The 27,619-nt window shown below is 34.3% G+C and overlaps 1 protein-coding gene across 1 annotated transcript in view; it reads left to right on the top strand.

Annotated features, from left to right (window-relative positions):
* The window catches only part of cwc22 (CWC22 spliceosome associated protein homolog), a 78,363-nt gene that overhangs the window by 15,257 nt on the left and 35,487 nt on the right, over positions 1-27,619 (top strand). Inside the window, exons 3-14 of the mRNA XM_056465833.1 lie at positions 1,868-2,037; positions 3,932-3,984; positions 4,068-4,166; positions 7,717-7,971; positions 10,921-11,049; positions 12,180-12,348; positions 12,428-12,481; positions 13,708-13,843; positions 14,452-14,658; positions 17,555-17,617; positions 19,194-19,295; positions 24,271-24,355. Of these exons, the coding sequence (XP_056321808.1) occupies positions 1,868-2,037; positions 3,932-3,984; positions 4,068-4,166; positions 7,717-7,971; positions 10,921-11,049; positions 12,180-12,348; positions 12,428-12,481; positions 13,708-13,843; positions 14,452-14,658; positions 17,555-17,617; positions 19,194-19,295; positions 24,271-24,355 (1,522 nt within the window). The remainder of the gene's footprint in view (positions 1-1,867; positions 2,038-3,931; positions 3,985-4,067; positions 4,167-7,716; positions 7,972-10,920; positions 11,050-12,179; positions 12,349-12,427; positions 12,482-13,707; positions 13,844-14,451; positions 14,659-17,554; positions 17,618-19,193; positions 19,296-24,270; positions 24,356-27,619) is intronic.

Below are 27,619 nucleotides of genomic sequence, written 5' to 3'. Positions count from 1 at the left end.
AAGTATGATATTTAAGTGGAGATCTCTCCTTTCCTAAGAGAATAAATGATGTTGCATGTCATCCCTTTAACACATTTCTTATAACCATTTAGTGTGGACACGTCATGGTTAGAAGCAGCTTTACAGAAAATAATAGATAGAACATGCAAAATTTGGTAAGAAAAATGACTAATAATGCAAAAATGATGGAAGAATAATTCAACGTACCTCAATGAAGAAAAAGTTTAGAGTACATATTTGATGCATAAGAAGTTAAAATGCATCTTCCTCTGCTTGTAAACCTATGAACGAACATTGCGATCGATTTATGTGATCGGGCATATTAGCGAATACTGATCAAGTCATAAAATGTGATTATTGGCCGATAACGATCTCCGGCCGATCAATCGGAGCATCCCTAAAATTAGCTGGAATCTCTGCATGACTGTACTGGCATCATTAAAAATAATTTAGTTTAATCAAGCTCTGAATGTAAAAAGCCAATTACAAAAAGCAATTATGAAAAACAGGCTTATTCTATCCAAAATTTAGCAAGAGCAAGAGGTGGGGCGACAGAGTAAAATGACAACAGTGAAGTGCGCCTGACAAAATACAAACTGTGTGCAAATACTGCAAAAAGAGGTTTACTTACACTTACAAAACAACGAATGTTATGCAACTACGGTCACAGATGTCTATAAGCAAAAAGCTATTAATAAGCCAGACCACCAGGACCGGATGATTTGCAGTTCCACTTGCTCCAACGATTGCTACAGAAATCACATGGTGTATCAGTGTTTTCATAGCGAAAGTATGAAGATGTTTTTCAGACTGAGAGAGTTTTTCTGTTACATAACCAGGTATTAGATTTTTACCTTATTATTATTGAATATTTAAAATGTTCAAGATTATCTCTTCTTAAGTGTATCACACTGATACTTGACCACCTCTGTACACACTGCTCTCTGGTTTAGGAAAGGCTTTTCTCTCCACACCAGCCATTTCAGTCCCCAGTGAAAGAGTTTTTTTCTTTTTCTTTTTTCAGCAGCGGACATTGTAAATGTGCAAAGACTTTGGCTTATACCAGAAAACAAGAGATTTCTGATATTTTGTTTTAAAAATGTAAAATCCTAGCACAGTCACCGTTTTAGCTTGTTTACATTGAGTTTTAGTTTGTATTATTGTTTTTTTTTTTAAATAGCAATTTATTTATGGCAGAAAATGTATTATTTTGCAAAATATGTGCAGCATTTAAGACAAAAATGAAAGGGCTCTTCACCTTAAATTTGTTTCTAACAATTTTGTTAAAAAATCGTGAGTGAATCATGAATCGTGAGATTAGTGTCGTGAGTTAGGTGAATCGTTACATCCCTACATACATTTTAATAACTAATTTCTACTGATTTCATTTGTCATTGCCAATCATAATGACAGTACATAATATTTTACTAGCTGTTTTGCCAGATACTAGTATTCAGCTTAATGAATAAAGCAAGCTTTAAAACATAGTAATGCTTCATTGGTTTGCAACACAGTGCAGGATGCTTGTTCTTGATTCTAACTCTAACTAATCCAATTCGAACTTTTAAGAATCGATCCAGAATCCTTAAGAGAAAGAATCGCGATGCATCGATTATTGTTTTTACTCCGACCTCTGCGTTTTAAAGGTTACAAATAAAAAAAAAAAAAACACTTTACACATAACTTTTTTTATCAATGTGTGAAATGGTTTGTGACTGTAAACACATGAATCAAAGTGGACATTTTTGAAAACACCCAAAATGAGAGTAGTTGAGAACAATGACATTGTTCATTTATCAGCATAGTTTATTTTAAATTGTGGCAGCTTTTTAAAAATCTTTTTCTGACGTTTTGATTTTTTTTTCAGGGTCTCCAGGCTCCAGAGATGGAAGTCCACAAGTTGGAAGCCCCGTGGCGAGGGCATCACCCAGAGCCAAACGTGATCAGAAATCCAGCGACTCGAGCAGTGACAGCAGTGAAGATGACAGTGATGATGGCGTAATGCATAAGATTAGGAGCAGTATCATGCATATCAAGGTGAGTTACAATCACACAGCATTTTCCTAAATACAATATAATGTAATGGAAATACAATTACTTTTGGCATTTTCATAATTGATTGATTGCTTGTTATTTGATTGATTGCTTGTAATCTCTGTTGGTTAGGCTGATGAATTTTTTTTATCATTATAAATGTTATCATGTGTAAAAAAAAAACATATAAAACTGTATACAGCAATGTTATTGTTACATTTTAGTTCATTGTGTACTCTTCCCATGTTGTCCCAAACCCAATAAGTCTTTTGTTCAACACAAAATATTTAATTTAGAAATACTATAATAGAATGCAAATAATACCTTAACAACATTGCTGAACTTTATCCAGAGATTAACACTATTAAATAGTGGTGTAACAGATCACAAATCTTTTTTGTTACGTATTGGACCATTTTTCGGAGCAGCCGATTTTTGATTTCCATTTATTACAAAAACAGTACTGCAAGACACTTCTGGTTTTAACAAACATAACTGAGAACCTGCAATTTTATTAATGATAAAATGAAGAAATAATCAGCTGAATAAAATATTCAGTACTGTGAAAAATTCACCATTACAACTACTGTTGCTGATAACACTAAATGTAGAAATCTAACATCATAATTTGTACAACCCATATTTATTTTTAGTCCCATTTTAAATAAATGATTCAGTTATTCACTCAAAATTTCGTTTCATTGCTAGATGTATAATGTTTGAAGAATTATTCAGTGGCATATTTTTGATGGCTGGTTGTCGCCACCTATTGGTTAACTAATGTTACCTATTGCTTTCTACAACTTTCATTTTTGAGCGTCGTTAAATGCATATGGCGGTGATTTTAGTCTTTACCATAATCATCAGTGGTTTTATCTAAGCTATAAACTTATCCCATTACTTCTGTGTTATTTGACTGTTTGAAACTTTAAAAGTAACTCAAAAGACTAAAGACTGAATCTCTTTCTTCGAAAATTTTAGCGTTTTCAGATTTTAATGCAGCTATTGGAAGGATTAATAAGCATAAGCAAATCATCATCATTTATAATTTGTTGCGTGGGCGTTGAGATCCCATTCTTTTAATGATTAATCGTGCAGCTTACGCTGAATGCATTAATGCAGGCTAAACGAGTAGTGACAGAAAACACCTTTAATGAAACCCACCACATCTCGAATAACCTACCTCAGCTTCTTCCATTGTCATTATATTTTACAGGAAAGCCTAAATGCTTTCATACATTTCATTTCATGCATCTCTCTGCAATCGTTACAAATTTAGGATTAATCTACCAGTTAAAAAAATACGAATCATACGAATCACGATCAACCATGATCCATTACACCCCTACTGTTTAATGGTCCTATTGAAATTCAAATGGAGAAAGATTTTCAGATATTTCCAGCTTTATTTAAAATTTATACAAATATTAATATTTAAGGTATTTTAACTTAAACTTATTTGTATGTTACATAAATTATTTAAATATTGTTAATATTTACAGTTTGTGTATTGATTTTATGCACGTTATATGGAGTATGAGTGAATGAATCAAACAATAAATTGATGCAGAACATTGTCAAAATATCACTGCTTGTTTTCTTTCTCATTAATAAACCAACTGTATTGATTTATAGATTGTTTATTTAATTGACCGTTGATGATCAATAATGAAGATGAAAACTCTTCAGAATTCTGTATTTTAAATGCGTAGATCCCACAAAAATGTGTTTAAAATTCGATTAATGCCATTGCCAAGAAACTCTCACACAGGTGCAATGAAATGTGTTTTTGCTATTACCATGAATAAAACAAACATTGTCGATACACAGCTAGTCTTCACACACCCGGTGCTTGAGTTATGGCTCTGTTTTTCTAATGCTCTTGTTTCAATTTCAGCGTACCTCTGATGATGAGAGCAAAAACAGAGGAAGAAGATCCTCACCTGATGGGTAAATCTTGTGTTAGCATCGACTTAGCAAAATCAATGCAGAATTAAGACCTGTTTTAAAAATGTCGTCTGTCTGTATTACAGGGATGAAAAGAAGTCAAAATCCAGATCCCGCTCCAGATCCCACTCCAAATCCCGCTCCAGATCTCGCTCTCCTCGTGAACGTTATAGAAGGCCTCGTAGGTAAGCGGAAATGAGTGTTTGTATGTCCCTGACAGATTATCTACCATCATCTTTTGGTCTTTTTCTGGAGTATTGATCTAACTGATTCATTTAGAACAGAGGTTTTCCAAACTTTTCAGCCCTTGACCCCCAAAGTAACAATGCCAGTGACTCGCAACCCCCTTCAGGGATTTTTCACCTGCTTTTAACTGTATGCAGCATATTTTGGCCGATAGGCTTTTAAAATTTTCAAGCATTGACCTGGGCACGGTATGCTGGCTGGTTAATTTTTTTAACAGTGAGGCCTCAGAGAACCCGAGTTAACAACAAACTGTCTAACTCAATTTATTGCTCAACAGGTTCTCCACAGGGATGTTTTTTATCACCATTATTGTTTGTACTTTACACTAATGACTGCCAGAGTAAATTTAAATCAAGGTATATACTTAAGTATGCTGATGATTCTGTCATTGTTACTCTGTTGCATGATCATGAGAAGGGCCATGGCCCAGTGTTGGACAACTTTGTTGCTTGGTGCAAAGATCCATATTTCCAACTTAATATCTCAAAAACTAAAGAGATGCTGATTGATTTTCGCCGCAACTCTATTTATAATGCTACTACTACTACTATAAACGGTACTGTTGTTGAGACAGTGAGTAAGTATAAATATCTGGGCACCGTCTTGGATGATAAACTGAATTTTGAGGCCAACACTAGTTTTATCTGTAAAAAGGCAAATCAAAGACTGTTCTACTTAAGGAAGTTGTAGAGATTTAATGTGGATAGGCCTCTTTCTAGGACATTTTATTCTTCTTTTATCGAGTCTCTCTTAACTTTTGCAGTAGTATGCTGGTATGGTAATTTGAGGGTGACAAGTAAAAACAGACTTTCAAAAATTGTTCATCAATCTCAAAAGATCTTGGGCATAAGACAAGTATATAAGGAGAGAGTCATAAAGAAGGCTAGGTCCATTTTAGCAGATGAGAACCACCCACTTTAAAGTTTTGCCTCTTGCCATCAGGCAGAAGGTATACTTATTCTCGACGGGCAAGGTCAAACGGATACTTGTAATCATTTGTTCCAACTGCAGTTGGGTTACTAAACAAGCTTTAAATGATTACTGTATTGTTTACTGTTATTTTATGTTGTCTAGTGTGACTTGTTGCTCTCAACTGTCGGCTATTACTGTAAACCCAATTGCCCTTCAGGGACAATAAAGATATTCTAATCTAATCTAATCTAATCTAATTCCTGTAAAAAATATAGATGTAAAATATAAATATACAAACATTGCACACACAACAATAGGCCTATATAACACAAGCATACAGACTCAAAAAACTTGTCTATCAATCATATAATTTTTATAGTCATCTATTAAATTTGTATAATTTAATGTTAACCTGAACTAATGAGACCAGGGGGCACAATGTTTTCAGCACAAATCTATTCTTGCTTTAATTTTGGAGACGGCCAATCAGAGATCATTTTCAATATTCAGTTGTGGCCTGTATTTATTTTTAATGTATTTTATTGCCATAAAGGAGTCAGAAAGTTTAACCTGGTGCTATAAAATCAATCTGCTGCAGCTGACGGTATTGCTGTGTGGTTAAACTAAAGTAAACACACCAATCCTATGAAAAAAAATAATTGAAAGACTGACGGCTTTTCAATTGCATGTTGTTGTATTTATGTAATTATTAATTACTATTTTTATCTACTGTGGGTTATGGTTAAAATATAGTAATTCTAATAGTTTTATAAAAATTTATTTGACCTGAAATCACCTAGCAACCCCCTGTCATTGTCCCGTGACCCCCACTTTGGGAACCACTAAATTTAAGAAACAAAAGCTCGGCGAACAGTTCTCAGGTTTGTGATTCTTCCGTATAAATACAGATTTCCGTATTTTCCGAGCTCAATGGGGCGAATCCAAAGTTTTTTTCTTTTGAAGAAACCTGACTGATGGTTTGTGCCTTCATTGCTCATCATTGTGCGCAAGAAGGAGCATTACCTGCTTCATTCAGGACGTCATTCAGGTATAATGATATTGTGTAGTCCTTTAATGTGCGCATATGACGAAGCCACTGACAATATTCAAGATATGTAATCACTTTGAATGTGTGCCGCTGTGTACTTTTTCGGCGCTCGCATTTGCCTGTCACAACCATGTGCGCTCTATGTATATTATAAATAAAGCCAGGACGCACTTTTGTTATTATCCTCTGCAAGTCATCTGTCCTGATGTTTTCATTTATTCAGTGCTACAGCATAGCAGCTGAAATGTATTACCTGTAATTGTCATGAAATTGTTTAGATGATAATACCAATTTTAAAGTTTATATTTTATAATGAATTAAACCTATTAAAAACCAGGGACTATGCCGAAGGAAAGTGAAAGTGATAAACTCTTTTTAGCAATACATGATATATTTTTCAGGGTGGAATGTTAAAATATATTAGGCTGCTCAATTTAACTGGACTTAATAATTTTACAGTTTGAATTGTTGACTGACTAGTTTATTTATCGAGTGGAATAAAGAGTTGACTAAATTACAGAAAAAAATATATTTTTTGCACACAACAGGACTATCCAGTTAGTGGCGCCATCTAGCTCATCTTCCATTTTTTTTTTGTCCTCGGCTGATCACATGCCTAAGTTTTGGAAAAAGGTTTCAAAGAAGGCCACTGAGTGAAACGACTTTCATTAAATAAACTTTGGTATTACATAAATGTATACTGGCAAGTGAAATGCGGTGCTTTGAATTAATTTCTGTTTCAGTATGAAAGGGAACTGTCGTCATTTGCTTATAATTGCACTAGAACAGAGATGTCCAAACTAGGACCCGCAGGCCAAAGTTGGCCCATAGTAACCTTTGATTTGGCCCACCATCCCATCTGAGAAGAGGAGAATGTTGGGGAGAATGCTTTTAACAGAGATAAAAAAACAGAACCTTTTTGTTTGTTTGTTTGTTTGTTTGTTTGTTTTATTGTTCAGCTACAACACAGCAAACTGGAATTAAACGTTTCAATTAAATGTTGAAAATGAATAAGATTTTTAAAAAATGTAGCTCAATACTGTCTCTCGACGGATAGAGGACAATACACAAAACATTGCAAACAAATCAGTGCAAAAGCTTTACCGAATAGTGTATTCGGTATGGAACTCTATTGTGTAAATAACTGATTATTTTTGTTTTGGCTGTAATACATTCATTATATATATTATTTTTTAATTATACTGCATTAGTTCATAAAAAGCAGTGTTTTCTATTTATTTATTTTTTTAATATTAGCAAAATAAATTAGGAAATTACTCATAGCAACTTTAATGTAATGCAGTTTGCTCTTTTTACTTTCGACCCACAGCCCTCAATCAAGTTTGGTTTTTGGCCCTTATAAGTAAAAGTTTGGGCACTCCTGCACTAGAACTACCAAGACAGTCATTTTGACTGTTAAAATTTCGGAATTTGATAACTTTATTAAAATGAACCCATATAACTATAGTACCCTGACTTGCAAATTTTCGTTCTGACATTTTCTTTGTTCTCTATTGTCCTTGCATCAGGTCCAGGGAGCGAGAGCGGGGCCGCTATGGTGATCGGGAGCGCTATGAGCGGCGCTCCAGCAGAGAGAGGGATTGGGAACACAGGAGGAGGGGAAGGTCAGCCTCTCCAGACAAAAATGATAAACCTCCCACTGAGGAACCTCCAGTGAAGAAGAGGAAGGAAACGCTGGACCCCATCCTGACACGTACCGGTGGAGCTTATATCCCACCGGCCAAACTGCGGATGATGCAGGCTCAGATCACTGACAAGAGCAGGTTGGTTTCACTTTACTTACCAGTTCTACACACTCATGTTTATTAATATCTACCCACTGAAAAAAATGACGCTTAAGATTTACTTGATAAAATCTTCGTAACAATTTGCACAAGTAAATTTTACTGTCTTGTATCAAGTTAAAAAAATGTTAATAAAATTCCTTATGATGAATAAAAAAACATGTCAATGTTTTTATTAAAATAATACCTGCATCAAAGTGTTTGGCCTAAATATTTAATATAAAAGATTTTTGTTTTGTTTTTAGTTTTCAAATGTTTGGGGTCATGAAGATATTTATTTTAGGAATATTTTCATTTAGCAAAGGTGCAATAAAAAGTTACAATTATGATATTTAGTATGTTCCAAAACATTTTAATATAAATAAATGATGTTCATTAAGCAATCTTCAAAAAGAAAAATCCACAAAATGTTTAATATATTTTTTTCAACATTGATAAAATTTGATAACAATTAAAATCGTAAGATATATTAAAATAGAAAATGTTATTTTATTTGATATAATACAGGGGTGTCCATGGGGTCCTAAAAAGTATTAAAAGTTGATAGATCAATGTAGAGAAATTTAAAGCCGTTAAAAAGTATTAAAACGTCTTAAAAGCTTACGTTTTGCAGAGGATTCAATTTTATATCATTTTTGATTATGCAATGTATGGTTGTATGCTAAAGTTTGCCTGAATTAAGTCTGCGAATATCATGATGCTGTGTAGTTTATAAAATTGATAAAATCCTGCTACATTTGACATCATGCTGCTTTGTTTACTGCAGTAACCAAGGCAACACCATTATTTCTGCAGTTCTATATGCGCCAACCTGCTGAATTAGCTTGATTTAATAGATTTTTATTCAGTATATGAATAATGTTTTTGGATAAGATTCTTACATTAATATTTACTAAATATGCTGTAAGCTAAAATCTCGCCAGTGTTTCCTGTTGAAACCTAAAGTGGCTATTAGGGTTGGGTCAATAGATAATGCCATCATCCATCGCCGATAGACATCATGATGCTGAGCTGGCGTCACGATTCTCCACCACGCCCTGTCGTAGCAGCAACTTGCTCGCAAAAAACACACACTTAGGCCCCAGTAGTACTTTACACTAATACGTCTTAGCTTTAAAATGGCATTTTAGAACGAAAACGATCCACAATTACACTGGCGTTTCATCTAGCATTTCTGAAAAGCCTTCCTTCCACATTATACCGCTGAAAATGCACATCATGTGACCACAAACACACACTCTAGTAGTCAGCAAGGCAAGTTTATTTATATAGCACATTTCATACACAGTGGCAATTGAAAGTGCTTTACATAAACAGGAATAAAAGAAACAAGTATAAGAGAAATAAAAACAAATAATAGAAATGGTAAAAATAGAAATAAAATAAAATAAAAGCTGATAAAATGTGTTATAAAAGAATCAAAAAGAAGAGAAAAACATAGTACACAGTTGCTGTGAGCACAAAACCCCAAAAAGCAGTGCACGTTGAGCAGTTTATCAAGGATGTCCTGCTGGATCGCGTCTCACTATAGTTGTTAAACGTGATATTTAATTAATCTTGTCTCTAACGACTCTTCGGTCATTTGAATCTATCAGGTAACGTGTCACAGCGTCAGTACACTTCAGTATCTTTTTTACCAACCAAGTTTGTGGACGCCATTATAAGGACTCAGATCACTCTGCCTATTCATGCCAGAGTCCTGTGAAAAAAGTAATTGACAGGTGGTACTTTGTGTGTAACTTATCTTTATTTATTTATGATTTGGTTATGGGTAAAACTAAAACCATGCAGGTCAGGTAGTTGAAACAGTAGGCTACAAATAATTAATTTGTTATGAATTAATTAATTATTTATAATTAATTCACTTCCACTTGCAACGACGATGCCATCGTCCATCTCAATGTTTCACATTAGACATCGTACGATGCCAAATTGGTCGACATCGCCTAACCTTAGTGTCTATGAGGTCTAAAAATGTATGGAAAGAGTCCTAAAAAAGGTGTTAATGTAATGATATTCACTCTCTGGTTCCTGTAGATACTCATTCTTGGTTAGCATTTATAACTTTTTTAAAAGACAAACAAACAAGTAAATCAAACCCACAATATTTGAATGATAATGTGTTAAATAATATTCATTACTCTTTTTGAGTTTGTATTTATTAAAAAGAATATAGTCATGGAGTAAACAATATTAGGAGAGCATACTTTTTAAATTGTATTTTTTAGATAATCAGACTATAATGAAGTCAAAGCAAACATGAGTATTTGCTCTCAGAACATTGAAAAATAAATAAATATAATTTACAGCTTTATTGCCCGCTCTAATAACGAGTGATCATCAGGTTAGAAAGGTGGTCTTTGTGGATCCATCTTCAAGTCTATTGATTTTTAGGCCCTTTCAGACACTGCGATAAGAATAGATTGTGATTTATAGATGGCGGGAAACGCATCCACATGAATTTAGTGAAGGGGTCGATTAGATTTCCTCATGTAGAAGAATGGAGGTCACCAGCCAGGATATAAAGAGGTGTCCCTTAGGGATGCGGGATATCTATAGCGGGAGTGCTTTAGGCCAGACACTAGAAGACAGGTGATGGAGATAATACATCACAGATCAGTCTCAAGAGCAGCTAAGGGCAGGAAATTAGATAAGGTGGAGGGGAAAAGCTGTTCTCCAAAAAACTCCTCACCATCAGCAATTTATATGCTACAGACTGGGGAAAAAAGACAACGCAGACGTTTTTGTTATAATCGTTGAGCAATCTGTGACCTTTAAAATACTCTATTACGGGGTGCTAAAGACAGGGATTAGATAATCTACATCTTTGCAGAGTTAACAGTATGAAATAGTTCCTTTTAAGAGAGGAAGCGTTAAAGAGTCAGTGTAGTTGAATTTTAATCCATTGTTTTCTTTTTATTTTTCCAGTTTGGAGTATCAGAGGATGAGCTGGGAAGCTCTGAAGAAGTCCATCAATGGTCTGATCAACAAAGTGAACGTTTCTAACATCGCCAACATTATTCAGGAGTTGCTGCAGGAGAATATTGTGAGGGGCAGGTAAAAATCGCCTCTTTCTAAGCTCCTTTTTTATTTTTTGACTGTTCATAATGTGTTGTCTACATAGAGAAAGTGTCACAGTCCAAGTGCAGTTGTCTGTTTCATAAGGTATAGAAGGTCTTATTATATGTATAAGTTATTGACAATAAAAATGATTCAAATATAATATTATTTTTATTATAATACATTTTTAATATCAGAACAGAAAGTGAACATATGGCTCAGTATTTTGTGTTTTCCAATACAAAAATATAAACCTCTCAATTAAAGATAAAAAATAAACATGAGTCTTAAAGAGATAGTTCACCCCAAAATTTTTATTCCGTCTGTATAGTTTTACTCACCCTTTGCTTATTTCAAAGATTTATATGTTTGTTTCTTCTGTTAAACACAAAATAAGATATTTTGAAAAATGTTGGAAACCTGTAACCATTGACTTCAATAGTAATTGTTGTTCTTACTATGAAAGTCAATGTTTGCAGGTTTTCAGCTTTCTTCAGAATATTTTATTTAATGTTTAACAGGAGAAAGAAACTTATACAGGTTTAGAATCACTTGAGGGTGGGTTAACAGTGAGGACATTTTCATTTTTGGGTGAAATATCCCTTAAAAAATCTCATTGGCAGATATTTGTTGATGTTAATCTTTTTTTATCACGTTGTGCTCATTTTTACATTTTTGACTGGTCGACCAATGAGGTACTTTTTGTTCATGTGCCTTGAGTTACAGTAAAACACGACTTGGTGGTGCTCAACAAAAAAAACAAGCACACAACAATTGCAGATCAAATAGGATCCGGTGTTGAGCGTCATTTCACTTGATGGCTAATTCACTTTCATGGCTTGTTACTTTTTAACTCAAACTTTAGACCAGGAGTTTGTGTGCTGTAGCGGAGGACATTAAACAAAAATGGAAAAGCTTACATGATAAATGACTGAGGGTGACTACTACTGTACAACAAACTAATTTCAGATGTGTACTTTTGTGCAGCTCCACCTTGTGTACTGGAGTATTTCTGTTTTTCATTAAGTAAAAACCGCTTGGGTCTGAATGCCAAAACAAAGAGGTTAAGGGTTTATAGTCAGATATATTTTTGTCATTTGTAATTACTGTGATGTTTCTCTATGCAGGGGTCTTCTGGCCAGGTCTACACTTCAGGCTCAGGCTGCGTCTCCCATCTTCACTCATGTATACTCTGCAGTGGTGGCCATCATCAACTCCAAGTTTCCTCAAATTGGAGAACTTATCCTCAAGAGGCTTATCCTTAATTTCCGTAAAGGTTACAGAAGGAATGATAAAGTAAGCCCTTAGGAAACACAGGGTACAGGCTTCTAAATGGAGCACCGGTTTAAATAATATCCTGACTTTTCTTTTTCAGCAACAATGTCTCACAGCATCCAAGTTCGTGGGTCATCTCATCAACCAGAACGTGGTATGTCCTATTGACCCTTTAAAGGGATAGTTCACCTAAAAAATGAAATGTTTCGTTCCAAACCTAAGTTTCATTTTTCTGTTGAACTCAAAAGAAGATTATTGTAAAATGTTGTAAAACCTATTAGTTATTGACTTCCATTATATTTGATTTCTACAACGGAAGTCATTAGCTTTGTTTTATACAAAGATGTGAATTAAATTTATGCGCAAAACTGAAATACTGCATAAAACATTTGTGAATAAAGCACCTTTTCCATCCAGTCCAAATAGCAGCAAATATCAAAATAAAAATAGAAGTTGCCGCGTTACCAGAAGGCCTTTTTTCATAACTAATAAAATGTGCTCTTATCACCTGCTCCACTACGTCTGAGTTTTCTTTTTTCAGTCATGTCATTTTGCCAGGTTTGTCATATTCTTTTAGAATCATCTCCGCTCGCGCTTCTTGAAAGATTTGTGCGTACCACTGATGTTTTCCATCAATGATGGTCATCACTTCTTTCTCATGAATAACATTTAAAAATGTTCGGACCTCATCGTTCACCCAAACATATGTCACTTTCTGCCATATTTGTTATCACTTAATAGTCAACTTTATTAAATAAAATGAGTGTAATTAACTCAAAATTGTCTGAAAGTTAATTCTACTCATTGGAAAAGAGTTTTTAACTCTGCGTTGAAGGTAATGAGTGAATTAAATACATTACTTCAACTTAAATGGAGCAAGTTCACAGTACTCGTATAGATTAGTTTCTTAACTCAAATGGTTTGTAGCAATCGCTTTCCTCAAACAGTTTGAGATGCCTTAACTTATTGGGTTTTACAGTACTCAGTTAGAGTTCTTTTCATTTATCAGGTTTTACTGTGCTCGAATTGCTTCTTTTACTCAAATGGATTAAGTTCACAGTACTCATTAGCATTAGTTTTGAACTTAAATGGTTTGTAGTAATCGGTTTCCCCAATCAGTTTGAGTTACCTTAACTTTTTGGGTTTGACAGTGTCACATTCCAAAATGTGCATACAAATAGGTTTATGGAAATGCACATAATGGCTACCAGTTACCAACATTCTTCAAAATATATGTTGTTCTAGAGAAAACAAAAAGGGTTTGAACCACATGAGGTTGAGTAAAATGTGACCTAAGTTTCATTTTTGAGTGAACTGTCCCTTTAACAGATTTTTGTGTGTAGACTACAGTATGTTTAAATGTATTTTATCTCCCTCAAGGCTCATGAAGTCCTCTGTCTGGAGATGTTAACCCTGCTGTTGGAAAGACCTACTGATGACAGTGTGGAGGTGGCCATCAGCTTTCTAAAAGAGTGTGGTCTCAAACTGACAGAGGTTTCTCCTAGAGGCATCAACGGTACTTGACTCCCTGCTTTCTTTGATTTGATAATTATAGACAAGAAAACTGATCATTGCAATAGTCTTATTTTCATTTAGTGATGGTTAGCCATGTAAAATAAAAAAAAATAGTAAAAAAAGTCTAGGGTTTAGTTTTGTCAGTGATGAATTGACTTGTGGTTTGCTATTTGTCAATCTCATGTGATTGACAGGTTGATCACCAATAAACTCTTCATCAGATAAAAGGTTTTGTTTGCTTGTCTATTAATACAGACAAGAAAACAGAGTATTGCAATAGTCTCATTTTCATGTAGTGATGTAATCCACGTAAAATGGGAAAATAATAATAATAATAGTAATTGTTGTTAGTCATGAATTGACTATTGTGGTTTGCTATTGGTCGATTTCATGTGATTGACAGGTTGATCACCAGTTAACTCTTTATCAGATAACAATTTTTGTTTAAGAGTGAAGGGAAGTTATTATGATTTAAAGATTACAAAGGCGAATAGATAAGCATTTATATAATACTGCAATTCTCCATGAATAACTTTTGATTTCACGGTGACTAACATTATTATCAAATGGATGATTTTATCTGCATCTTTACGTTGTCATTTTTTCCAGCCATCTTTGAACGTCTGAGGAACATCTTGCATGAGTCAGAGATAGATAAGCGTGTACAGTACATGATTGAGGTGATGTTTGCCATCAGGAAGGATGGGTTTAAGGACCATCCCATCATCCCAGAAGGGCTTGACCTAGTGGAGGAAGAGGACCAGTTCACACACATGCTTCCTCTAGAGGACGAATACAACACAGAGGACATCTTAAGTAAGACTTTTCACACCCTTTAAGAGTGTGTAAAAGAATTGTACTTTCTCTGTATAAGCAATGGGACTGGGAGTTGAATGCATGATTTGAGATTTTTAGATCAGTTTGACAAGTATATTAGTGATTGGATTTTTTTAAAAATGTCTTATTATTTATTATGTTTTCTTAAAGAATAAATAAATGTATTTATTTAGTGCTTTTACTGTGTATTTAACACCCAAAATGCTTTACAATCGTATTAGGTGTTTTGGAGAGACCCGAAAGTAATTATTTGACATTTCTGTAAACTATAAAATGGACATTTTTCCCGCATCTCATTTGAGAATCCAGAAAACATCTGATTTGTTATTGTATTGAAATTTCAGTAATATTAATTCATTTGGTAACACTTTATATCGCAGGAGTCAAAGCCAGTTCCTGGAGGGTCGCAGCTCTGCACAGTTTAAATCCATCCCTGCTTCAACACACTTACCTGTAGGTTTCAAACCAGCCTGAAGGACTCAATTAGTTTGATCAGGTGTGTTGAAACTAAACTTTGCAGAGCTGCGTCCCTCCAGGAACTGGCTTTGACACCTGTGCTTTATATTAAGGCCCTGTTTACACTAATTCGTTTTCGTTTTAAAATGCACAAGTTGCTACGGTTACGCCTTCCATCCACACTACCCCAGAGTTTTCGAGCGCCGAAAACTGAGCTTTTTGGAAATGCTGGAGAGGCTGTTTTCATTTTAATACGCTGCTGCTCCGTCTCAGTGTGGATGGGGGAAAGCTACACAAAGTACAGTCTTGCCTCCTTTCCTAGTAAGTTCAGACTTTGCAAGTTTGATATGGAAAACAAACTCCCGAGGACACATTGGGTGAATCTTCGAAGGGAACAGTGTACTTTATAACCTCATTCACATCACCCTGGCTACGTTGTTTCACTTTTTTAACAATAAAATGAAAACATGATATGAGGAGCTGTCAATTTTCATTTTGATATTAACAACTTAACAGAAACTTAACAGCTACATATTTATATGGCCGTCAACACTGTATGCATACTTATAACAAAATGGAGCCTATAACATAACTGCCTCCTTTCATTTTCAGTAAGAAAATATGAAACATACCCTTGCTTTTGCTGAATATCAGTTTTAATAATCAATAATGGCCATTTTTAAAGAATAATGTACAATATTTTGGTACATTATAGGGAAAAAAAGCAAGCAATCAGTCAAATATACAAACTAAGAGTACATGGTTACATTAATTAATATATTAACATATCTTTGTGCTCAGCCAAAACACGTTACCTGAGAACAAGTAATAGATTTAAAAGACCAAAGTCTGGGAATATGTCGTTAGGTATAGACAACAAGATAAATATCACATTTAACAAATATAGTGAGATTAGATCCAGCGGTAGATCCTTGATGAACTGTCTGACATGCACAGTTCTCACCTGGGGTTCTGTGCTTAAAGCACACGGTGACTGCCTGGAGCTTAGACGCGCACATACATTGCAGCACATGCCAGAGTGTGTGTGTGGTCATGTGATGTGCGTTTTCAGCGGTATAGTGTGGACGGAGAGCTGCTCAGAAATGCAAGGTGAAACACCAGTGTGGACACAGATTGTTTTCATTCTAAAACGACATTTTAAAAACTAAAACATATTAGTGTAAACAGGGCACAAAAAAAGTCACAATTCACACTGTTATTAAGTCATTAACTGAGACATTTACCTCAGTAAACTACTAATTAGCAACTTATTAATATTAAGTAAGAGAAATTGGGTTTAGGTTTTGGGTAGGATTAGGGATGTAGAATAAGATCATACTTTATAAGTGCTAATAAACAATTAATATCTTAATAGGCTGGTAATGCGGCAGTAAAAATAGCATTTATTGTGAATAAAGTTAAGGTTGTTAGATTTTATAATTGCATAAAATTGTCTGTTATTGCTCATTTTATTTGATTGCAAAATAGATGTAGTTAAATATCATAGCAATCTTATTTTAATGTATTTAAATGCAATTTATTCCTGCTATGAATGAATTTGAAGTGTCTTCATTGCTACAGAAGCCTTCAGAAATTATAATGTGCTGATTTGCAGTTCAAGAACATTGAATATAATCAATTCTGAGAACAGCTATTACATAATTTAGTTGTGAAAAGCAAATTTGTTTTCTTCTGGGTATATTTTTTTGTAAATATAAAGTAAAAAAAAAACATCAGTAGTTTGAAATGGAAATCTGTAACATCGTAAATGCCGAATAAAACTTAAAGTCTTACTGACTCCAGATATTTGAACAGAACACATATTTGAGTTCATAACTGTGTCAGTGATGATTAAACCCCATGCTTTAAGAGTTTAATTTTAAGCATTTCATTTAAAAGCATTACTGCTTTCATCGCTGCCGCTGCAGGTGTTGAGTGAATCAGATTCACCAGCTCGCTCACCTAACCTGCCAGCCCTCAATTTCTCATGTTTAGCAGCTAATTACCTTGATATGATCATAATAGATGACTTCCTTCTCTCTACAGCCACACACGAAGGGAACGCATGCTCTCAAACCAGAGGCTGCTGTCCCTGCTCTGTGTCTGTAATTGAGGGTTTTGCTCTCTCACTTCTCATATTTAGCCACTGTTTGCACTGATGTTTACAGATAAGCATCTTTTCTGAGGCTTCTGAGACAAAGTGCGCTAATTGAAAATCCATAGAAGCAGCCCTTCGGGGAACAGGAACAGCTATTATCGCATAAAGCTCTTTTTATGCATTACGACTAATACACAGCAAGTTTTTTTTTCTTTATGGGTAATTGCTTCTGATTACATCTCGTTGGCACTGACTTAATTGCTGTGAAACGTGTAATTGCAAGCGAACGTCTGCTTTACATCAACAATATTCCTTTTGCAGATGTTTTCAAGTTGGATCCTAACTTCCTGGAGAACGAGGAGAAGTACAAGACAATTAAACGGGGTAAGTTAATGGCTCATTTTTATTTTATGCGTTCTCTGTTCTTCTCATTACGGTCTATTAAAAAAGATGCCCTCTGATGCAGCATCTCCACTTGCGCATTTGAATTTTAATTGTGCAGTAATTGTACAATGGACTGGAGATGGCCATATGGTACGGGAAGCTGAAATAGTGGCCCTTGATTGCAACAATTGGAGATGCTTGTTCTCTGATGTGGAAATGATGACTTTATTTACGGCTTGAGAAGCAAAGCTAATGGAATCGTTCAGCGGTGGAGAAGGTGGCAGAACGTGATTGTGTCACCTAAGATGCCAACAAGAGACCTGGGCGAAGATGAAGAGTGTATTTGTGTGATACGCTGGTCACTTTTTCCTGAAGTCAAGTTTAAATGAATCCCAAGTAGGATGAAGTTTTAATTGATAGAGATCTAGTTTTCCATGGATATGCAGTTCTATCTATTTTTCCACTTTTGTAGATGGACATCATTTCCAAGCAGTCATTTAAAAGAATGGTTCATTCAAAAATGAAATCTCTGGTTCTTGGTTACTCATCTTTCACTTGCTCGAAACCTTTTTGAGTTTTTGTCTTCTGTTGAACACAAAATACGTTCTTTGAAGGATGCCGGTTGATGGTACCCATTGACTTCCATAGTAATTTTTGTCCTACTATGGAGGTCAATGGGTACCATCAAATTGCATTTTTCAAAATATCAATAAACGAAAGAAACTCAAGCGCATTTAAAACCAGGGAGAGTAAATAGTAAATGTGTGATTCAAAAGAAATCCTTTCATAGAAATGTTATTGTATGTTTTTAATTTATTACATTTATTTCGAGCATTAAAATGGAATCAAGAAAAATGTAAATTGGAAAAAGTAAAACTGACCTTTAGGGAAAAAAATCGAACAGATTTTATTTGACTGTAAATCTTGATATAATTCTATTTGTTATTAGTCCATTTTAGTGTGTCATAGGCAGTTTGTGGTGGTTGAATTACTCAAAATAAAAAAAATGTGTAGACATTAGAACTATTTTCATTTATTCATTTTCTTTTCGGCTTAGTCCTTTTATTAATTAACAGCGGAATGAACTGCCAACTTTTCCAGCATATGTTTTAGGCAGCGGATGCCCTTTCAGCTGCAACCCACCAATTGGAACACCCCTACAATCTCATTCTCATTCACTCATTCACATACACTACGGACAGTTTAGCTTACCCAATTCACCTATACTGCATGTCTTTGGATTTTGGGAAATCGGAGCACCTAGAGGAAACCCATGCGAACACGGGGAGAACATGCAAACTCCACACAGAAATGCCAACTGATCCAGCCGAGGCTCGAACCAGCGACCATCTTGCTATGAGGCCACAGCGCTACCCACTGTGCCACCGCGCCTCCTAGAACTATTTTTACACCATTAAAATCAACTTGGAATTGACTGAAATGTAAAATAATCTCAACTGAAATTACAAACCCAAAATATAGAGTGCAAAAATCCTACAGCTTTGTTTAATAACTGAAAAACACCTTAATTTGAAGTTCGATAAGTGATTTAATCTGTCTTCTTTTCATATCTCAGAAATTCTTGATGAAGGAAGCAGTGATTCTGGTGACGATGCTGGCGGCAGTGGAGATGATGAAGACGATGATGAAGAAGATGAAGAGGAGGCAGCTGGAGAAGGTATTTCACTTTTCTGTATAGTCAGAGAAAATGCGTAGTTTAATAATATTTAGTGTTACTGTAAGACTTAATTTTGGTAGCACTTTTCTTGTTCTTATGCGAGTGCTAGTGTTTGGGGACATTGCTCTGCATTAGTTCCAGTAGATAATCCTGCTCATATAGTCTCTTGGGTCCTCGAGCTAAAGAGAAACTGCATAAACCACTGCGGCCGACAGGAGACTGCCTGTTCCAGACTGTTGCACATTGTGTTTCGACTTTAAGGCATCATATCTCTTTTTTTGTCCTCCCTGAGGTCCACTAAAATGTGTTTTTTTTTTTTGTATTCAAAACAGTCGTAATTTAGTTTGAGGCCAGACACATTCTCTGTAGACTTGGGCTGTTGAATGCACACACACACACACACACACACACACACACACACACACTGTTGAAAATTTGCATCATAGGAAACCTCAGTAAGCTAGTGGGTAATGGTTAGTTTCAGATGTCTCATTCACATCGCTGCTGTAAACATGTAGACCTCAACACACAAAGCATGATTCTCATTAAACTGTTGCTCTGTTTTGGAACATAACAGATTTAAATGAGATAACTGGCCATAGATGGTATTTGTTATTTACTCATTTTAGAAACACTTGTATTGATGCTTTAACTGTAACTAGTGTAGTTTTGGAATCGTTTTGAGCTGATTAATTCTTTAATTTATGGATGCTTGCTTTATAATGTTCATTAGATACATAATGCATTACACTAAATACATTTTGACAAAATATAATGCTAAAATATCCAAGAAAAAAAAGATTATACGTATTAGCCATAGACTGTAAAAGATATGGATATAGTATTCGTGACGTCACCCATAGAGCCAGATGGAATCTGCAGAAATCTTTTGCAGAAAGTCTCTCAAGTATTATCTCTACTAAAAGACAGAAAATATTACTTTACAAACTATATTGTAAATAAGTCATATAAATATTTTCATATTAGTCAGTAATATTACTGAAAGTAATTTAATAAATGAAAAAATATAAATTTACACACATTTACACAAGTAAATAAACAGAATCAATGATGGGCTAAAAATCGGCGGAATTCGCACAGATTTCGTGTGGGCCTACCCATAGGTTTCTTAAGAATGCAAAAGAAGCTACCAGTAGGTGTGGCCAACCGTGGCCATTTTGTTCACACGTCATTGCACCAACCGGGGAATACCAAACAAGGGCAAAAGAGGCAGAGCGTGAGCGGAGCTACAGATGCCTGCTAGCATTTTGCTTAGACAGGCTTTTCTTTGGGAGAAACACTTAATACTCTATTACCTGCGACTCGTTTGTGTTCTGACCACATGTGCTTGGTTGTACACTATATATTATTATTGGTTGTAAACTAAGTTTTTAGACTTTTAAAAACACTGTTGCAATACATTGAGCCACTAAACTTTGTACTTGTGATGTTTTTCTATAGGAAGAAAACGTGAATTACTTCCAAACACTTCAAATATAGTCTGTGTTAGTAAATGCAAGGCTATTTATGAAATCCAGGCATAACACTGTATGACAACATTTCAGATGACTTTTCTATAGCCTACAGCTTAAACAATCATTCAGATTTTGGAGTGCATTCAAGTTCTAAAGAAAAATACAAATGATCTTACAAATACATTTATAGAGATGGTATTAGTATATAATTTCACTCACCTGGGAAAAGGAGGCCACGTAAATGGTTTGTGAGCACAATTAAGTGCAAACAGCATGCCATATCATCTGATAATTGTAAAAAAAACAAATAATTCCAAAAAGTATTCTAATCAGCCGGAATCAGCTGAGGTGAAGTGATATATTTAATATAGTTATTAAATAACACAGTAAATGAAAAAAAAAAAAATATATTATTAAATAAATATATAAATAACAAAAAACTAACAATAAAAGTAATAAAATAATAATAATAAAAGCTAATAATAATAATAACAAAAATTTACTTATTACAAATTCTACTTGCTGCAGCTTTGAAGTGCATCACATGCAGATGGCAAAATTCTGAACCTCCTTTATAAAATGTTTGGATTCAAAAAGTGTGGGAACTGTATCAAATGGAACAAATAACATGCATTACGACATCAAAAAACAATTTTCCTAAAGAGATGGTCTCCTGTCATGCCTTTTATTCAATAATGAGCCATACTGAACTCCGAGAAGTATCGTTGAACAAGGCCGCTTTTTATCTTCCTTTCTCTATTTTATGCTTTTTAGAATTTTTTTAAATTAATTAATTATTATTTTTTTTATTAATTATTATTAATATCGCTTTCGTTTTTATCTATTATTATTCTTTTCTCTCTTTCACATGTGCTAAGGATATTTTTGTTCTGTACATGTAACTTTCAGCAGTAAAACTTAAACCATACTGAACTAAACTGAACTTCAACTCTGAAATCTGGAACTTTACTAGAACCATGTTAAGCTGCTTTGACACAATCTACATTGAGAAAAGCGCTATATAAATAAACATGAATTGAATAGAATTTAATGAATTTACAGCCGTTTTGGTAGCTAGAAATTTATGGTCTAACATGCAGAAAAAAACTGTTACACTGTATTGTACACCATGCAATTTTGTATTCTCTAATAAAATAAAATAAAAATAAAAATAAATAATGCTCACATATACTAGAAATACATTTTAGCATGATTTACTATGGTTCAGACCATTAGGTTTTGCCCATTTGTAAGCAAGAGGTTATTAATCATTAAAAAATATTACACAATTCCATGCATTATCATTTATTCTTTTAAATATTTTAGTGTATTGTATGTCACAGTATGTTTAATTTTTATAGAAATATGGATGACTTTTCTCTTTATATATTTTTTGTAATTGAAAAATTACATATTTTATTTTCTATTTAATTTGTTTCTATTAATTTGAAATAACTTATTTCTATCAAATTTTATTTACAAAACAAATCGTACGTCCAAGGCATTCGAAAAAAGTTAAGCCTTTATTGAATTGTGACTTTTAAGTGGCTTGGACTTGTGAAAATATAAATTTATATAATCTAGTTTCAAATTAACAATAATTTTTATATAACTAAAAAGTTATTTTCTTTGGTTTTTGGAATTGTCATTTCATTGAAAACTATAACAGGAAAAGTGTTAGAGACATTTTATCCTATTGGTCTTTATGCACTTCCTGACTATGGGCATGGTCTAACTACTGTGTCTTTGGGTGGTACTTTCAAGCTGGTCAGAGCAGGTGAATCCTCAGGATCTAATCAAGACCCTAAAACAAGATCTTCAACTAAAACTAGTCATGCCCATTTTCTTTGTCTCCACCTACAAACACTGGGCCCTCCTAATATGCATAATAGACAGGATGACTCTGTCTCAAATAGGCATTGGATGATAACCGTTTGCAAGGTGTACCATGTTTGACAAAAGTCAAGGTTTTTAAACCGCCAAAATATTCTGTTATACCGTTCCTACAGTATAGGTAAGATTTTATTTTATTTTTTTTACTTTTTTGTTAGGACAACAGCAGAAAAGATATCCAAAGATGTCTTTTTAAATTGTTATTAAATCTTTGTTTTGCAACCTAATGAAGACAGCAGAAGTCAATAATTCATTTGAATTATTTAGCCTGACATGTTCACTGCTCCAAAATATTTAAATGTTTCTCAAAATAAAACATATTGGCTGTGTCCGAAATCGTCTACTACATTACTACATTTGAATATACTACTCGACTGATAGAAAAGTACGTTTTATACAGTATAAATGTAAGTAGTATGAATGAACATGGCACGTACTACATCTACCATTTTATCATGACCACTTGACCTACCCACATCACTCTAATTCACGAATTCTCTCACGGGGCATCATGGGATAGCATAGCGTCCATTGGATGCACACTTTAGAATCTCACCGGAAGTTGTAGGTCACTTCTCGCATACTGTTTTTCGATGTCTATGAATTCTATATAGTATGGAGGTCTGTGATTTCGGGCGCAGCAATTGTATTCAAAGGGGAAAAATGTTCTTGTTTTTTTTACCCAGACTTTTAATAAGAATATATTTTAGAGCAGGACCGTGAAACCATTATATTTTTATCCAAGATTTTTATACTGTTAAAATCTTATACCAGCCCATGCCTAGTCTCAAATTATACTCATTTTATGCTTGATTTTAGACTTGTGATAAAACTTGCAGACTGCAGACCTATGACTTCTGTAGCCTCTTGCAGACTCGTGGACTTCTCGAAGACGCTGTATGACTGCAGACTAACCAACACGTCTCAATAAATCAATTCTGCTTGTACGAGTCTCCTGGACTGGGTGCTCACTCATTTTATTTTTTCAACAATATCTATTTGAATCCCTTATCCAAAGAGCACAGACACGTTAATGACCCCTGAATCGCTTTTTGTTTGATTTTTGGATTAAATTGTTGTATTTGTTGTGATGGACACCTAAATGCAAATTAATTTAAGTTGATAATAATTCTGTTTTTTTGTTTGTTTTAATTTGTGTATAAAATGTATTAAACAAAACAGAGCTTTATGCAGTATTTTAGATTAACCCCCCCCCCCCCCCCCCCCACCTAAAAAAAAATCATAGAGAACTACATCTAACATCAAATCTATTATCTCTCTAGTGTTTTTAGATGTTCTTGAATTTGTCACTTGTTAAATATCCCATTGATTATAATGAGAATGTTCAAGTGTTCCCTGTCATTGAGCTCAGATGGTGTAAAAGTCTGTGTTCTTTAGTTCTTTTCTTGTGATCAGTTGAACTTAGCTGTGTTAATTGCTTCATCAAAAAAAGACAGTAAGCCTGTGAATTAAAATAACTCTACAAAGAGCAAGTGCTATTGACCTCTGGAGGGAGACATATCATATGACTAAAGCTTCAGTCAGCCTGTTTTATCTATGACTCTTTGGTTATTCTTCTTCTTAACTGTATTTTTGGTTCTATCTAGAACAAGAGAAAGTCACCATTTTCGACCAGACAGAGGTGAACCTGGTCGCGTTTCGTCGAACAATTTACCTCGCCATCCAGTCAAGGTGAGTGTGTGCATCATGTTCTTCAATGATTCTGTGTCGTCTTCCATGAGCAGAATGAAAATGGCTCTAAAAGCCACCAGAAATAGTCAGTGCAAAGGCTTGTTTTGGCTGGAATTGAAAAACAACCTACATTTGAGATCCCATGTGCAGAGATGAAGCTGCTTTTTTTCTTCTTGTTTTGAGACCAAAGCTCCTGAGGCTTCAGTGAGCAGATTGAATTAATAACATTTCAGATTAGTTGTTTTTAATTGAATTTCGCCGGCACAGAGCAGCAGACGTGCCATCGCGGATCACAATTCACTTTGGTGACTTCAAAATAAGTCATCCTTTGATATTAGCAGGGTTTGAAAACGGTCTAAACAACAATTCAGGGCGCTGATTGACGAGAGTAGGAGAAAGACTGTTTTCCTTGGCCGTTTCTCAATGTATCTGCTTATCACTAGGGTATAGAGATGGAGTTTTTTTTATCTGTTTGGTGATATTTACTATGTCTTGATGTTGATTTTTGGCTTGTTGATTCATAACATCCATGAGGGTTTTGTTTAATGACCAAGACTTAAATTCTGACATCAGCTTTTGATTATTTTAGACAAGTCTTTATTTGAACGTCTTTATTTGAGCGTGCCTAATGTTGGAGCACATCTGATCATTTCTGAAAGCTGATTCCAGCAGCAGGGGGTGTAATAGCTGAAGGCGGATCCACCCTGCTTTGACTGAACTCTTGGATTTTCTAATTTACTTGATCCTAATAATCCGAGGGATATGTTAGTTTTGTATTCCGTGAGCATATCCATAATGTATTGAGGTCCTAGGCCATTTAGTGATTTATAGACAAGTAAAAACGCTTTAAAATCTATTCTGAATGTAACCGGGAGCCAGTGTAAAGACATGAGGACAGGTGTGATGTGCTCTGATTTTCTGGTTCTGGTCAGAATCCTGGCCGCAGCGTTCTGGATGAGCTGCAACTGTCTGACTGTCTTTTTTGGGAAGGCCAGTGAGGAGTCCATTACAGTAATCCACCCTGCTGCTGATAAAAGCATGAACAAGTTTCTCTAAGTCCTCACTGGGAACAAAGCAAATAATTCTTGTTCTGTTCTTGCAATGTTTTTGAGATGATAGTATGATGATTTACTTACTGTTTTGAGATGATTGCTGAAACTCATATCTAACTCCAGAATCACACCAAGATTCTTGACCTTATTTTTTGTTGTTTGACCCCTAGAGCCAAGGTATGCATTCACTTTGAGAACCTCATTTTAGCATTTCTTTAGAATGTAACGTGTATTTTAGGATTTAAAGCAAGGTTTATTTTTTTTCTGTTTTTTTTTTTTTTTGATAGGTTACTTTGAACCGTTCTGTGGTGTGACAGATTCATAGATTTGATTTGAAATGTGGTTAGCAGGTCATAATAACTACAAATGTAATAATAATAGCAATCACTTTTTTAAATAAAGCTTTTCCATTAATATGAGGTGTATATGTACTGCAGTGGGAGAAATTAAGAGACCGCTTGACAATTCTTAGTTTCTTTGGATTAATTAGGTATGGGTTTGAGTGAAATGTTAATGTGTATTTCATTCTATAAAGAGATAATGACATTTTCCTATTCCTAAATTGTCATGTATTTCTTGTTTTAGGATGATGCCAGGGATTTTACAATCGTCTTACTAAATGTTGCATCTTACTTTAAATTTGCTTGCAAAGGCTATTTAGTGATTGTTACAAATGCTTGTGAATGTTTATATGGTGTGTTTTTGAGTGTAGTGCTAGCTGTGTTTATGGTCGTAACTCACAGGCAGCCTCGCAGCTTTCCTTTTTCTCTTCTATTGACCTGAAGCTTTAAAAGGCTTCTGTCGTGGAGTATGTTTGAAAGCACTAAAGCTTTCAGTGCCTCCGGGCTGTTGAGCACTCGCACACCAAAGATGCAGCAGAGGCTGTTTCTGTGTCAAGAAGTTTGTGTGGTCAAGAGAGGCTACACAATTTTTTTGGAAAAACAAAAACGGCTCCATAATTCCAGATTATAATAATATAAATAATATAATAGTAGAGTTTTTAATTTATTATTATTATTATTATTATTATTATTATTATTATTATTATTATTATCATTTTATTATTATTATTATTATTATTATTATTATCATTTTATTATTATTATTAGGCTGCATGTCCACTGAAGTGTTTTTTTTTTTTCTTGAGCTGAGCATTAGTTTTCTGATTCTGTCAATGGTGGAGCCGTATTTTTGAGCGCCTGCCTTGCAGTGAGGTCCATCAGTCTGTACGTTTACATGGACACCAATAATCTGATTTTAATATGATTAAGACAATACTCTGAATAAACCATGTCTGATTGTACCATGTAAACAGCCATGTTTAATTAATTTAATCAGATTAAGATCATGATCGAACTGAAATGAAATTTTAGTAAACACTTTAATCATATTATTGTCATTCAGGTTAAGGCAAATCATATGGCTACATGTAAATGTAGTCAGTGTCACTTTTGAGCTAGCCGTCCAATCACAGTGGAGAATATGTGTGACAATACTACGCTACTGTCTACAAATAATCTGCTGAAGATTTTTAACTTGTAACAGTACATCGGGGATACTCTGTATTGAAGCAACAAACTGAAAAAATGCTGAGCTGCAAGAATAATCACAGCTGAGCATTTTTGTTTTCATGTTTCTGCAGCACAAACACACTTTTGTGGACACGCAGGCAAATTAGAAATTTTGAAACAAAAAATATTGTGGAAAAAAATATTTTAAAAGTATTATTAACCCTTTAACTGCCCCAAGAAAAAAATATTGGATTGCCTTTCTTAACACCTTATGTCGCTAGTTAACACACTCGATGCATTTTTTTCAACACGTCCCATAATTTCTAAAATCTCAACCTTTACCAAATGGTTGATATGTCAGTTTATGGTAAAAGTACCGGAATTAATACGTGTTCTATGGAAAATCTAAAAATATGAAGTGTAAGACCAACTTATTTAAAAAAAAATATTCAAAATAAAACATTTTTGAATACTAAATCTTCTTTATTTTTTAAAGTATACCTTAAAATATTTCAGATTTTCATTTAAAATGTTTTTTTTTTATAATAAAACCTATATCAAGTGTAGTAGTGCAACAGGATGTTTGTTTGTTTGTTTGTTTGTTTGTTTGTTTGTTTGTTTTTTTGTTGTTTGTTTCCAACCATACTGTGTGTGTAACCCATTATTTAAAACAGTGAAAACATGGTAAACCATTTAAAAGG

The sequence above is a fragment of the Danio aesculapii genome, chromosome 9, assembly GCF_903798145.1.
Source record: "Danio aesculapii chromosome 9, fDanAes4.1, whole genome shotgun sequence".
In the NCBI taxonomy this organism is placed as follows: domain Eukaryota; kingdom Metazoa; phylum Chordata; class Actinopteri; order Cypriniformes; family Danionidae; genus Danio; species Danio aesculapii.
This window is presented reverse-complemented; position numbering and strand designations above follow the sequence as displayed.